At 37.6% G+C, this 14,491-nt stretch overlaps 1 protein-coding gene across 1 annotated transcript; it reads left to right on the top strand.

The window, feature by feature from the left end:
* Window positions 1–9,977: 9,977 nt before the first annotated feature.
* LOC107778386 (GDSL esterase/lipase At1g29670-like) lies at window positions 9,978–12,565 on the top strand. The gene is made up of 5 exons (XM_016598637.2): window positions 9,978–10,334; window positions 10,746–10,870; window positions 11,527–11,772; window positions 11,876–12,104; window positions 12,200–12,565. Exons 1-5 carry the CDS (start codon window positions 10,109–10,111, stop codon window positions 12,442–12,444), a joined length of 1,071 nt encoding a protein of 356 aa, XP_016454123.2. The 5' UTR covers window positions 9,978–10,108; the 3' UTR covers window positions 12,445–12,565.
* The last annotated feature ends 1,926 nt before the right edge of the window (window positions 12,566–14,491 follow it).

Here is a 14,491-nt window from a genome sequence, read left to right as displayed (position 1 = left end):
ATTGAATGGGTTGTTGGATTTTGTAAATTTTGTCGGGTTCCGAGGTGCGGGCCCAGGTTGGGCTTTTGGCCGATTTTGGGATTTTGATTCAAGATTTGATCTTTTCGATCGAGATTGGATCCTTTTGAATTGTTTGATGTATTTGAGCTGTTTTTGGTTAGTTTTTGAGCCGTTCAAAGGTTGAAACGCACGGGATGGTATTTTGGAGCATCGTTTGGCTTGCTCGGTATTGGAATTGGCTTGTTCGAGGTAAGTAACTCTTTTAATCTTAGTGCTGAGGGTATGAAACCCCGAAATACGTGTTATGTGATTGATATTGAGGTGACGCACATGATAGGTGACGGGCGTGTGGGCATGCACCATATGAATTGAGACTCTATTGTTCCTATGGCACTGTATAGTGGTCCTACTTTGTTGATATCCATGTTTTCACCATGTGATAAAGTAGTTAAGCTGTCAATCATGCTAGACATCATGTTTAGGCATTATGCCGATGCTGTTTGGACCCATAGTGGTCGTCTCTTACTGTCATCTCATTGATATTTCATACTCAGTCATATCCATGCATTCATACCATATCTCAGTCTCAGATATTATTTATTGATACATCATATCATTGTTGTCGGGCTAGTTTCATGACATTGTGAGCCCGTGAGTGAGACTGGAGAGATTGATGACTGAGTGAGGCCGAGGGCCTGAGTGAGAGTGACATTTTGGGATCGGGCTGCATGCCGCAGCATATTATATTGATTATATTTTATATGGATCGGGTTGCACGCCGCAACGAGCCTGAGTTATAATATATATATATATATATATATATATATATATATATATATATATATATATATATATATATATATATATATATATATATATATATATATATATATATATATTATTGGATCGGTTTATACGCCGCAATAATATTGGATCATGTTGCGCGCCGCAACAATATTGGATCGGGTTGCATGCCGCAACGGACCTTATGGTCATATATGGATCGGGCTACACGCGCGCAACATGTAGTGTACAACGTTGAGTGATTGAGTGTGCTGAGCATTGAGCATAGTGAGAGAAAATGCGAGACATTGAGATTGAGTACTCTGAGAGTGTGGGTACATGAGCTCATCATTGAGATGCATTGCATTTGACATGCGTACTTGAGATACATGCATAGAGATGCATTTCCTTCTGCTACCTAGTGTTGGTGACATTAATGATTTCACTTGTATCTTGGCATGTAGGCATAGAGACGTACTTTTCTCATGCTGTCTGAAAATGAAACATCTTACTTATTATTGAAAGAAGTTTTTGGGAAAAATCACAGTTTTCGAACTTACTCGTATTTTGGCATTTTCGGTAAAAGATTTGGGTTTTCACTGAGATACTTGAAAGAAATGTCTATTTTTTTTCTGGAACTGTGAACGAACTGAGCATTTTATCTCTGAGATACCACTTTTATTACTTGTACTATGATGTTATGAACTGTTGTGGAATATTGCTATTGGACCCGACCTTCATGTTAGCTCATCACTACTTTCAACCTAAGGTTAGGTTTGTTACTTATTGAGTACATGGGGTCGGTTGTACTCATACTACACTTCTGCACCTTGCATGCAAATGTTGGTTGTTGATGTTGCTGTGTTCGATGGGAGCTGGGTTGAAGATGTACCTGCGTCCCGATTGTAGCTGCCTCTTGTTCGTGGTAGCTTTAGATCTGTAAAACTCTGTTTATGTACTTTTCAAACAAACGATGTATTTATTTCATTTCCGCTTTGTAAACTCTATTCTTAAAAGCTCATGATTTGTACTATCAGTTCTTGGGGAATGTATAAGATTAAGATAATTTCTTTACTTAATTGCTTTATTTATTGTTATTGGAATTGGTTAGTGGTTAACTGGATTACCTAGTGGGTTGGTTTAGGTGCCATCACGACTAGTTGGATTTTGGGTCGTGACAGATTGGTATCAGAGCTCTAAGTTCATAGGTTCTACAAGTCATGAGCAAGTGTCTAGTAGAGTCTTACGGATCGGTATAATGACATCCATACCTATCTTCGAGAGGCTACAGGACAGTTAGGATATACTTCTCATATTTCTTTCCTTATCGTGCGACATTGATTCAACTTAAATCGTAACCCTTTGGATTCCTTCCACGCATTCCTATGCGCACATGAGCGTTCGGTATCAGCTGTGCATCGTCGACTTATGATTCTATGAACGAGGTTCGAGATGTGTATTCTGTGCTTTGATGATGGGCTAGTCTGGAGGACTTGAGGACATAGTTAGACCACAGCTTGAGCTCGGTAGCTTCAGTGGTAACTTGTACATTTGGACTCATATGTCCAGTAATGTCCCTACGAGAGAAATTTATGGCTCGATGAGCGGTGAAATGGCTATGTGGTGAGTATGATGTGACTAAGATATGTGTTCGGATTGTTCGGACATGACGAGAAAAGTTTACTTGAGAGGAAGAAAGGACTATTAGGTATTTGGTTTCTGTCGTGATATAGCATATGGTCTCGAGTTATGGGTGTGTTGAGGGATCTCTCATGTTGTTTGGTTGTGGATTGAAGTAGATTCTCATGTCCTATTGATGAGTTTAGAATCAAGAAGATTAAGTAATTGCGTAGTAGTCGTAACTGTGGAAGGGTATAGAGAGATGTCAGTTTGAGGCAGAGCATGTGGGTTATCTCCTGCGAGGTGTCCTGAGGTTGTGTGACCCTTATGATGTTTTGTAGAGAGTTCTCTTTTACCAGTGGGGTACATTTATGTGATTTGAGTTTGGATCGATTGTAACAGTTGACTTGACTATCACGAGGATGAATGCGAGATTTGCAGACGATTTGAGGTATTATATGGTTTGTGTTACATGAGCTTATGCAGGATTTAGTTAAATTTTAGTGCGGGATTCTGGCAGTAATAGAGTATGGTTATCGTGATGTTATCGAGTGTTTTGTTATGTGGCTTTGAGCTAAGTGGGCGATCCTGCTATCGATGAGTTGATTGCACGGTTATGTGTTGTATTGGTTTCGGTTTTGGGCATACTGGTGAATTAGTTATGACTTGTAGGGGTTGAGATTGAGGATGACTCGAGTTAAATAATTTATGGAAATAGGTTGTATTACACTCTATGGGTATATGGGAATCATGTAATGAATGAGTGGTTAGTCGTGAAGGATGTAGTGTGCGTGGAGTGGGAATTTGCTCGGTTGCTTAGGAGTGTGGGTTACTCCCTTGGGTGTTGGTGTGCTAATGTGGCATAGGTTATTCGGTCCGTTTGGTCAGTTTAGTTAAGATTTGAGAAGAATGGATGACTCTCGAGAATGGTTCTAATGGATTCAAGATTTAAATGTAGCAATTTGGAATTTTCAAGATTGGTATATGGCTAGAAACTGAGAGTTGCATTGGACGGTGTCGAGACTTGTGGCATTTTTATATCATTGGGGATTATGCATTTCAGTATCAAAAAGGTGAAGAAAATAGTTTTAGGTTCACATAAGTTCTCTTTAGAGTGGGTGTTTCGGTTATGGTGCTTTGGGGTGTTTACGAGGGAAGTCAACGGCTTATGGGCCTTACGGCGTTGTGGTTTTATACTAGGGTCTCTTGTGTGGTGAATTTTGGTTAAGGATCGTGGTGTTCCAGGAAGGAGAAATATCAATTTGAAGGCAATTTGGAAGGGACTTGGAGAAATATGACGGTATGGTGGTAGGTTGGATCAGCACAGTAACGGGTATAATTAGTTCTTTGGGTACTTATGATGTGGCTAGTCTCCACAGGTATTTCATGGCAATGCTCTTGGGTTTTGGCAACCTGTGTGGCTAGGTTGAGTTAGATAGATTCGGTTCTGATAGCTTGGTTGTGTGCAAATGGGTTTCGAAGTGTTCTCAATGGCTTTTACCATGGTTCAAGGGGTATATTTCCTACCGGCGTGAGGAATATATTGCGTATTGAAATTTTCTCCGGGATGAGATCAAATAGAAGGTTTCTGACTAATCGGGTATATATTCTACTTGTGACTCATAGTTGATTATGAGATTCTTGTACTCTTCGCAGGATGGCATAGTAGACACGGTGTATTGCGTGGGATTGAGATTTGCTTGTGCAAGGTCACAGTTCAGTTTTGAAGGGAAGGACATAAATTCGTTGGCAACATGGACGGATTCAGATGACTAGGCAAATGATATTACTAATCGGTATGGCCTGATGAGAGTATAAATTTCAAAAGCGAAAATGTGTTTTGATTTATGGGCACTTCATTGGTATTACGGCACTCTCCTGGTTGATCGACTGCTGATATTCAAATTTTTCTATGTGGCATGGAAGAATTTTAGAAGTATTCCTCATGGGATGATCGTGTATGAGAGTGTGTTAGACATTCTGGCAGTGGAATTGAGATCAGACATGGTGATTCGTGTGTTCTATGGATTTGTAGACTGGGAGTTCTCAAGAGCAAGTTGTTTCATGGTTGTGGACTGTGAAGTCATGGTCGAAGCTAGCTAGACAATAGTATGTGTTATGATTCGGTTATTGTGGGTTTTCGGAGGGTTATTTATCCATGTGTGGGTGCCCGGAGTTGATTTAGGGGTCCATTGGAAGGCCCAATTAGGGTGTGTATTCTACACCGAGTCGGATTGGTTGGCTCCATACTGCTATGGTTGAGGGATGTGCTATTCGGTTGTTGTTGAGCTTAATCATATTTTGAAACGATCTGTGAGTTACTCTTCTATGCTACGAGGATTTGTGATTCGTTGGTTATAAGAACACCTGGTGCGGTTCTATTTGAGCTTTATAGCAGAATTTGAGCGAGATAAGTAATTGGGTATTGCATGGTCGATGGCGTATGGGTCATGTTCTTTCGGGTTTTGTGTGTCATTGTGTCATTTGCCTATCTGTGGTTTCATGATTTAAGCAGGGTGGCTCGAGATATATAATATGGACCGGCATTTGGATGGGGTCACATGTTGCAGCAGAGTTATGTTAAGGTATGAACCTTGTGTTAGGATCGTGTGATGGTTCTACGGTGTGTGATGGATTTTCAGCATTTCTTTGTGGCGGTACTTGTTAATCTTGCAGGGCAGTTCTCTCATTTGAGTCATTTTCCATGATTGAGTACATTTGGAATGTTGCTTATTGGTGCACGGATTACACGGGTTGTGGCTTTAGATTGTATTGATGTGTCATGTCACTAGAGTGGTCGTGTTGGATGAGATGAGGTCATTGAACCTAGAATGGATACTATCAGAATTGATTACAACATGTTTGGAAGGATAATGTCAAAAGTCGGCTTAGAAATTTGCTATGGTTTTTGTCGAAGGAGAGGGAGCTCCACGACTGGTGGATCTGATGAATGGTTACGAGTTTGTGCGTGTTTCTTTCATTATTGGTAGTGTAAGAAGGTTTTAGAATGGAGTCTTGTTAGATATGAGGTTTGTTACTGACATTGGGTTTGTTTTGAGCAGCCACTGTGATTAGAAATCATTGCTTCGAGCATTTGAGCTATGTGGTATTTGAGTTTTGAGTATTTGAGTTATGGTTACAGCTTTTGGTACAACTTGTTCAGACATATACAGTGTGTGGGTTGCGGGATTCAGATCTTATAAGAAATTTCAAATGTTAGAAATTAGGTTATAAGGCTTGTGGGCTAGGTTGAATTTAGAAATTTCGGTTATGTGGTGTTATCAAACCTATATGGGATAAAGTGACGTGGGATCACCCCGGTTATGTGCATGGCAAGGTCATACGGTGGTTTGACGGCTTTGAGAACAACTCTGGACACGTTCAAGGACGAACGTATGTTTAAGTGGGGGAGGATGTAACGACCCGACCAGTCATTTTGAGCATTTGTAGTTTACGGGCGTGAGTAGCTCCGTATGATGTATTTTGTCTTGTGTGAATTGTCAGTTTTTGTTTTCAGGTTATTTGGGATTGATTTGGAAGAATGATTCTCAACTAGGGAGCTTTAAAATTGAAAGAGTTGACCAAGTTTGACTTTTTAGTATTTGACCTTGCATTGAAGTTTTGATGGTTCCGTTAGCTCTGTTGAGTGATTTTGGACTTAGGAGCACGTTCAGATTGTGATTTGGAGGTCCGTAGTGGAATTAAGCTTGAAATGGCGAAAGTTGGAATTTTGGAAAGTTTGACCGGGAGTGGACTTTTTGATATTGGGGTCAGATTCCGATTCCGATTCCGGAAGTTGGAGCAGGTCTGTAATGTCGAATGTGACTTGTGTGCAAAATTTGAGGTCAATCTAACGTGATTTGATAGGTTTCGGCATTGGTTGTGCAAGTTTGAAGTTTCAAAGTTCATTGATTTCGAGTTGAGGTGTGATTCGTCGTTTTGATATTGTTATGTGTGATTTGAGGCCTTGAGTAGGCCCGTGTTATGTTATTGGACTTGTTGGTATATTCGGACCGGGTCCTGAGGGGCTCAGGCGTGTTTCGGATTGTTTTCGGACTATTTTCCTCCATTTTGGCCTTGCTAGGGTGTTCTAGTTTTCTGGTGCACGGATTGTTCTTCGCGATCGCGGATCAGTAGATGCGATCGCGTAAAGGGAAAATGGAGCTGGGTTGTTTCTTATTCGCGGACGCGATTGGCCAGAAGCGATCGCGTAGCTTTGTGTTGAAGACTGTCCGCATTCGCGTATGAGGAAATGTGGTCGCGAAGTGTATTATGGTGGCAGATTATTTTATTCATCGCGAACGCGATGGTTTTCCTGCGCTCGCATAAGAGAAATGCCTGGGCAGATTACAAAGTACTCTATTTCGAGAGTTTCGGCCATTTTTACATTTTTGGAGCTTTGGAGCTCGGATTGAGGCGATTCTTGAAGCAATTTTCACCATATGAATTGGGGTAAGTATTCTATACTCAGTTTTGGTTATATTTCATGAATGTATTTTTAATTTAAGCTTTTGGTTGATGAATTTTGAAGAGGAAATTGGGAATTTTGGCCTGAAGTTTCATAATGCGAATTTTTGAGTTTTGAACGTCGAATTGAAGTCTGATTTGAGTGAAACTAGTATGATTGGACTCGTAATTGAATGGGTTGTTAGATTTTATAAATTTTGTCAGGTTCCGAGGTGCGGGCCCGGGTTGGGCTTTTGGCTGATTTTGGGCTTTTGATTCAAGATTTGATTTTTTCGATCGAGATTGGTTCCTTTAGCATTGTTTGATATATTTGAGTTGTTTTTGGTTAGTTTTTGAGTCGTAGGTCGTAACGTTCATGATGGCATTTTGGAGCATCGCTTGGCTTGCTCGGTATTGGAATTGTCTTGCTCGAGGTAAGTAACTCTTCTAATCTAAGTGCTGAGGGTATGAAACCCTGAAATACGTATTATGTGATTGATATTGAGGTGAAGCACATGCTAGGTGACGGGCGTGTGGGCGTGCATCATGTGAATTGAGACTCTGTTGTTCTCATGGCACTGTATAGTGGTCTTACTTTAGTGATATTCGTGTTTTCACCATGTTATAAAGTAGTTAAGTTGTCAGTCATGCTAGATATCATGTTTAGGCATTATGCCGATACTGTTTTGACCCGTAGTGGTCATCTCTTACTGTCATCTCACTGATTTCATTGATATTTCATACTCAGTGATATCCATGCATTCATACTATATCTCAGTCTCAGATATTATTTATTGATATATTATATCATTTTTGTCGGGCAAGTCTCATGACATTGCGAGCCCGTGAGTGAGACTGGAGAGATTGATGACTGAGTGAGGCCGAGGGTCTGAGTGAGCGTGACATTTTGGGATCGAGCTGCACTTCGCAACATATTATATTGATTATATTTTATATAGATCGGGTTGCACACCGCAACGAGCATATATATATATATATATATATATATATATATATATATATATATATATATATATATTATTAGATCGGGTTGCACGCCACAATAATATTGGATCGGGTTGCACGCCGTAACAATATTGGATCGGGTTGCACGCTACAACAATATTGGATCGGGCTGCACAAGACAGCAATATAGTACTTGGGCTGAAGAAGCCCCTCCGGAGTCTGCACACCCCCAGTGAGCGCAGTCGACTATATATATGTGGATCGGGTTACACGACGCAACGGGTCTTATGGTCGTATATGGATCGGGCTGCACGCTGCAACAGGTATTGTACAACGCTGAGTGCTTGAGTGTGCTGAGCATTGAGCATAGTGAGAGAGAATACGAGACAGTGAGATTGAGTACTCTGAGATTGTGGGTACATGAGCTCATCATTGAGATGCATTGTATTTGACATGCGTACTTGAGATACATGCATAGAGAAAGCATTTCCTTCTGCTACCCGGTGTTGGTGACATTTATGATTTCACATGTATCTTGACATGTAGGCATAGAAACGTACTTTCTTCATGCTATCTGAAAATGAAACATCTTACTTATTATTGAAAGAAGTTTTTGGAAAAAATCGCAGTTTTCGAACTTACTCGTATTTTGGTATTTTCTATAAAAGATTTGGGTTTTCACTGAGATACCTGAAAGAAATGTCTATTTGTTTTTCTGGAACTGTGAACGAACTGAGCATTTTATTTCTGAGATACCTCTTTTATTACTTGTACTATACTGTTATGAACTGTTGTGGAATATTGGTGTTGGACCCGACCTTCGTGTTAGCTCATCACTACTTTCAACCTAAGGTTAGGTTTATTACCTATTGAGTACATGTGGTCGGTTGTACTCATACTACACTTCTGCACCTTGCGTGCAAATGTTGGTTGTTGATGTTGTTGTGTTCGATGGGAGTTGGATTGAAGATGTACCTGCATCCCGATTGTAGCTGCCTCTTGTTCGTGGTAGTATTAGATCTATAAAACTCTGTTTATGTGCTTTTCAAACAGACGATGTATGTATTTCATTTCCGCTTTGTAAACTCTATTCTTAGAAGCTCATAATCTGTACTACCAGTTCTTGGGGAATGTATAAAATTCAGATAATATTTTTATTTAATTGCTTAATTTATTGTTATTGGAATTGGTTAGTGGTTAACTAGCGTTGGGTTAGGTGTCATCACGACTAGTTGGATTTTCGATCGTGACAAAATTGATCATTTGTGTAACTTTTAATGATGTCCTTTTATTTTAAATTCATGTATTATGTTAATGTAATAATATTTTTCGGCATTTAGATGATTGTTGCATTATTATACATAAAAATTCTCTTATTAATTAAATTTTATTGTTCCTTCATATAAATAAATATTTAAATCACCGCGTGTCATTATTAATGTGCAACGCACGTTCATAGATACTAGTATAAATAAAAGAGAACTGAGAGAGTTATATGAGTTTAATAATGGGTGATAATCTCATTCCCGAGCGTAAACAAAACAAATCCTACTCCCTCCGGTCCACAATAAGTGACCAATTTGCTTTTTTATTTTGGTCCAAAATAAGTGTCCATTTATATAATCAAGAAAAAAATTAATTTATTTTTCCAAAATTACCCTTATGTACGTATCCCTAAAAAGTCTTTTACTCCTCACATTAACTATGCTGTAATATTTAATTAAGGGTAGTTTAGTCACACTAACTATTTTTGTCTAAAATTTTGTATTTTCTTAATTGATGTGCCTGAAATAAATTGGTCACTTATTGTGGACCGGAGGGAGTATTGCACATCGTAAATTAGTGTATTTAGGAAAGACATGACAACACTATTAAAAACCGTCTCACATATAGCTGACACTGTTAAGTTTGATGACATTGGAAATAAAGCCGTCATGATCATAGTCTTAAAATATTTAAAGATGATCTAATTAAAATAAATAATCAAGCGCGTCGGCTGAGTATGTAAAGAAACATCTAAAAGTTTTTATTTATTCTCCCATCTTATATTTTCTTTCGTTTTCAAAATCGTTTTCACTTTTGTTTTAATATTTCAAATAAAATCAGCATCCATAACCTGTCAATTGCTCCACCCTACCCGCACAAATTAAACCACAGTAGCCTCTAATAATGATGAAATAAAAATGCGACAACAAAACCTTCTCTCTTATATATTTTTATTTTAAGCAACCTTCACCTTTATCAACACACTCTTCTTCGTCTACTTCTTCATCTTCTTCTTAAACGTCTGTCAATGGCATGTTATACAACAATAATCACGGTATTTTTGGTCCTGAAGTTAGTTGAAGGTGCACCTCAAGTGCCTTGTTATTTCATTTTTGGGGACTCGTTACTTGATAATGGCAACAACAATGACCTTAACACAGCAGCAAGAGCTAATTATCTACCTTATGGAGTTGACTTCCCCGACGGTCCAACTGGTCGATTCACCAATGGCCGCAATATGGCAGATTTCCTAGGTGATCTTAACTCTCTCCCTTTTCTGCTCCCTCCAAGTCCAAGATTTTCATTTTTTGCGGTAAAATATGCGACCATCGATCTCATCTGAAATTTTTAATCGGAAAAAATTAAAGTACACTTTTATTTACTTAATCATATATTCATCGCACATCTTTTAGAGTATAATATTCAACATACATTTTCATGTGCATAAGCTGGCTTGATTCTTTTCAACGAGGAACTGTGAGGTCATGACCTCTATACCATATTGAAGTGTTTGGCCATCCTATCTAGAAGTCTAAAGTAGCTGTTACTTCCCCGTATTTTTTATTTCTAACCTGCAAAGCATATTGTTTTGTTATTAGTCTTGTTTAATTTATGCTTTAGTTTTGAATTTGTCATATCCATAAATTTATCTCATTCAATTGTAGGGGAACACCTTGGTTTTGATAACTACATTCCACCTTATGCTAGTGCAACGGGTGATGAGATCTTGCAAGGTGTGAATTATGCATCTGGTTCAGCTGGAATTCGCAACGATACAGGAAATCACCTTGTAAGTATATAGAATGGGATATTTGCGACCCATTCCATCCAAGTATGCAATAATGTCTTCTCTTTTCTTTGCTATTAACATTTAAGTTAGCAATATATCTTGCAGAACAAGAAATTTTATCTTCTTGTTCAATGTGAATGGTGATACATATTCATGGAGCTAGAATTCTGATATAAATTCTTGATTGTTGTATAAATTAGAGTAATCATGCTAGCAAAAGCGGGGGAGAAAAAATTCACCAACGAAAATGAATCTTTTTTTAATTTCTTACTTTAGCAATTTTCAAAGATTGAAACCACGTGCGAGCACAAAATTTGGCAAGGGCCCAATCACATCAAAATATTTAATATTTTGCATTATTGAGGATAGAAAGTGAATTTCAGGTTGTTGATTTTTGAGTAAAACCTAAAAAGGTAGACAGATGTATTCTCCAAAAATGAAAAAGAAAAAGAAAAAGAAAAGGGAGAGAGATATATAAAATATAGAATAGGTTTAGGTAACAAGTTGTTTTCACGCGTCATATCTTAAAGAGGCAAAGCGTTTTCACTCATTCTTTTTGAAAGATTTGTCATAAACATGTGTTAATTTTGACAAACAGAAAGCAGCACTTATTTATTTTGTATTTGATACTTACAGAAAAGCGTATTAATTTTCAGGGCTATCGGATTTACTTGGGCAGGCAATTGGAGAATCATAAAGTCACAATATCCCGAATAGCTGATTTACTTGGGAATACAACCTCAGCCAAAAACCACTTGAATAAGTGCCTCTTCATTGTGGGAATAGGCAGCAATGACTACATCAACAATTTTCTAATGCCAGATATCTATCCAACAAGTCATTTGTACACACCAAGTCAATACGCAACAGTCTTGATAGAACAGTACTCCCAACAGCTAAAGGTTCGAATTAAACTTTTTTTTATTACATACACTTACATTTCTATTTTAATTATGAAAAATGAGAATACTTACATGGCTGATGTTGGAATTTTGTTGGTAGTAGGATTTGTATGAAGATGGAGCAAGAAAAATCACCCTTTTTGGACTGCCCCAAATAGGTTGCATTCCAGATGAGTTGAAAAAACACAGCACACTTTTATGTGTTGATTCAACAAATGAGGCAGTTCAATTATTCAACCAAAACCTTAAAGCTCTTGTTGACGATCTTAATACCAATTTACCGGACGCACAATTCATATACATAAACATGTATAGCATTTCATCCGCAATTGGTATGTTAAACATTAGTTATATAAATATATACTATCCCTTTCTTATACAAAAAAAAATTGTCACGTTTTATTTATTTATTTTCTTCTTTTTTCAGCTATAACTCTTTTGAATTATCCATGCTGCCAAGTTTCGAAGATCATGCCTGAAGGGCAATGTATTCCAGGAAAAGCTCCATGCCTTATTAGGCCTACACATCTCTTTTTTGATAATTTCCATCCCACTGAAATTGCCAATTCGATCGCTATAAATAGAGCTTACAATGCTCTTCTATCCTCTGATGCTTATCCTATGGACATTCGTCACTTGGTCACGGGCAACAAATTGTATTATGATCAGTAACTTTCGCGTATTTCACAATTTTCATGCATATTTGTAATAATCGCTTATGCTATAGAATAAGAATTTAAATCCAGTGTATCTTTTTGGATTGGATTAAAATTGATCATGTTCCAGATTGGTCTCTTTGAAATTATATATTGACATTTCAGTCTTTTTCTATAGGTATTTACAAAACAAATTACACGAGGGGAGGAACGAAACCAACTCGTACTTATTGTGCAGAAAGCTCACACATCGATACACTAGTATTTCACGGTTCCACCAATCAAAAATAAATATCCCCTATTTTGGCCGCCTACAGCTTTGACGACCCAAAATTTCACCACAGACGTCGTGATGGCACCTAGTCTCTAAGACTAGGTAAGCCGATTTTTATTACATTTCGAAGCCATTTTTATTTTTTTTATTTGAATATGAATTGAATAAGTAATCAAAACCAACAACAGAACAAATATGAATATAACAACCTCCCAAGACTGGTAGTACTGAGTCACGAACTCTAACTGAATACATGAAATGATCTCAAGGATCAAATACTCAATATTATTTGAATAATAAATAACAGTACAATAATATGGAAAGACTCCAAGGAGCTGCGACGACCAAGCAGCTCTACCTTGAATCCTTGCGATCCCACTCTAACTATGTTCGAGTCTGATAGCTCCAATACCCGACTATGCACAAAAATGTGCAGAAGTGTAGTATGAGTACCCAGTAAGTATCAAGACTAACCACAGTGGAGTAGAGACGAGGTACAATCAAGAAACTCACTAGTCCAATAACCTGTGCAATATAGTATACAAAATAATAGGAAACAAATAACAATAAGGGCAACACAAATCAACCAGTGATATCCCTGGCATGGCAGCAAGAACACTATTAATATTGCTCAATAAATAATAAATACAAGTACGCCCAATTAAATCAACTTCTTCAAATAAATATCTTTCACATATAATTCTTCCAAATAACTCTCTTTCAAATATAATTTCCTCAAATAAATATCTTTCAAATATAATTCTTTCAATAAATCTTTTTCAAATATAACTTCCCCAAGTAAATATCTTTCGAATATAAGTCACCGTGTGACACCTCATTTCAAAATCATAAAGTACAGGTCTCAGCCTAATTTCATATTTTTTGTAAACAAGGGTCTCAACCCTCTTTCATATTTTCACGGCACTTCGTGCCCATAATTAAATCTTTATATTTCCCCGGCACCTCGTGCCCATTTTTCCCATCTCAACTGCACGGACAATTCACGTGCCAATATCATCATTATTTACCCACGGCACCTTGTGCCCATATTTCTTTTCACAATCCGTCTGGCAATAGCCACAGGCTCCCAATTTCAACATAATTCAGTTTGTTATCAATTTACCAACAACAAGACAAATTGCACAAGACATAAAAATAAACACAAGGAATACCCCAACATCACATGAAAATTACCAATACAATAACTCCACATCATCATATATCATCCCTAAGAATAGCCACCCTTATCTCTCCTATAGCCACCCTTATCGCTCCGCCCAGACAATATCCCAACACACATAACAACAGTGAAATGCCTCCCTTATGCCCCCATAATATCAACAGTGAAATGCCACCCTTATATCCTCAAAATAACAACTCACACAACACAACAATTTACATAAAAAATTATCACGGCAACATAACAAAATCAATTCATATCACAATTTGCCCAATGACCACAACCAATTTCAAAGATACAACCAAATCAATTAATTTCACAACAAATAGCCAAAGGCCTCACACAAAGTATAAAACCTCAAAAGCAATCAACAAAGATAGAAATTACTCAGCATAGAGCAACACTTTCATTAATCCAAATTCTCAATAATTATATAAACACTTCTTCTTAAGCTCATTTAATTAATTGTTTAAAGAGAAAAAATCCATAATAAAATTAAATTCCAAGAAATATCAAACCAACAAACTCATAGAATTACATACATATTCAAGTAACAATCACATCAAATTGTCATATGAAACAAATTCAACAACAAGGATTTAGACATGG

This window comes from Nicotiana tabacum, chromosome 17 (genome assembly GCF_000715075.1).
Source record: "Nicotiana tabacum cultivar K326 chromosome 17, ASM71507v2, whole genome shotgun sequence".
NCBI lineage: Eukaryota > Viridiplantae > Streptophyta > Magnoliopsida > Solanales > Solanaceae > Nicotiana > Nicotiana tabacum.
This window is presented reverse-complemented; position numbering and strand designations above follow the sequence as displayed.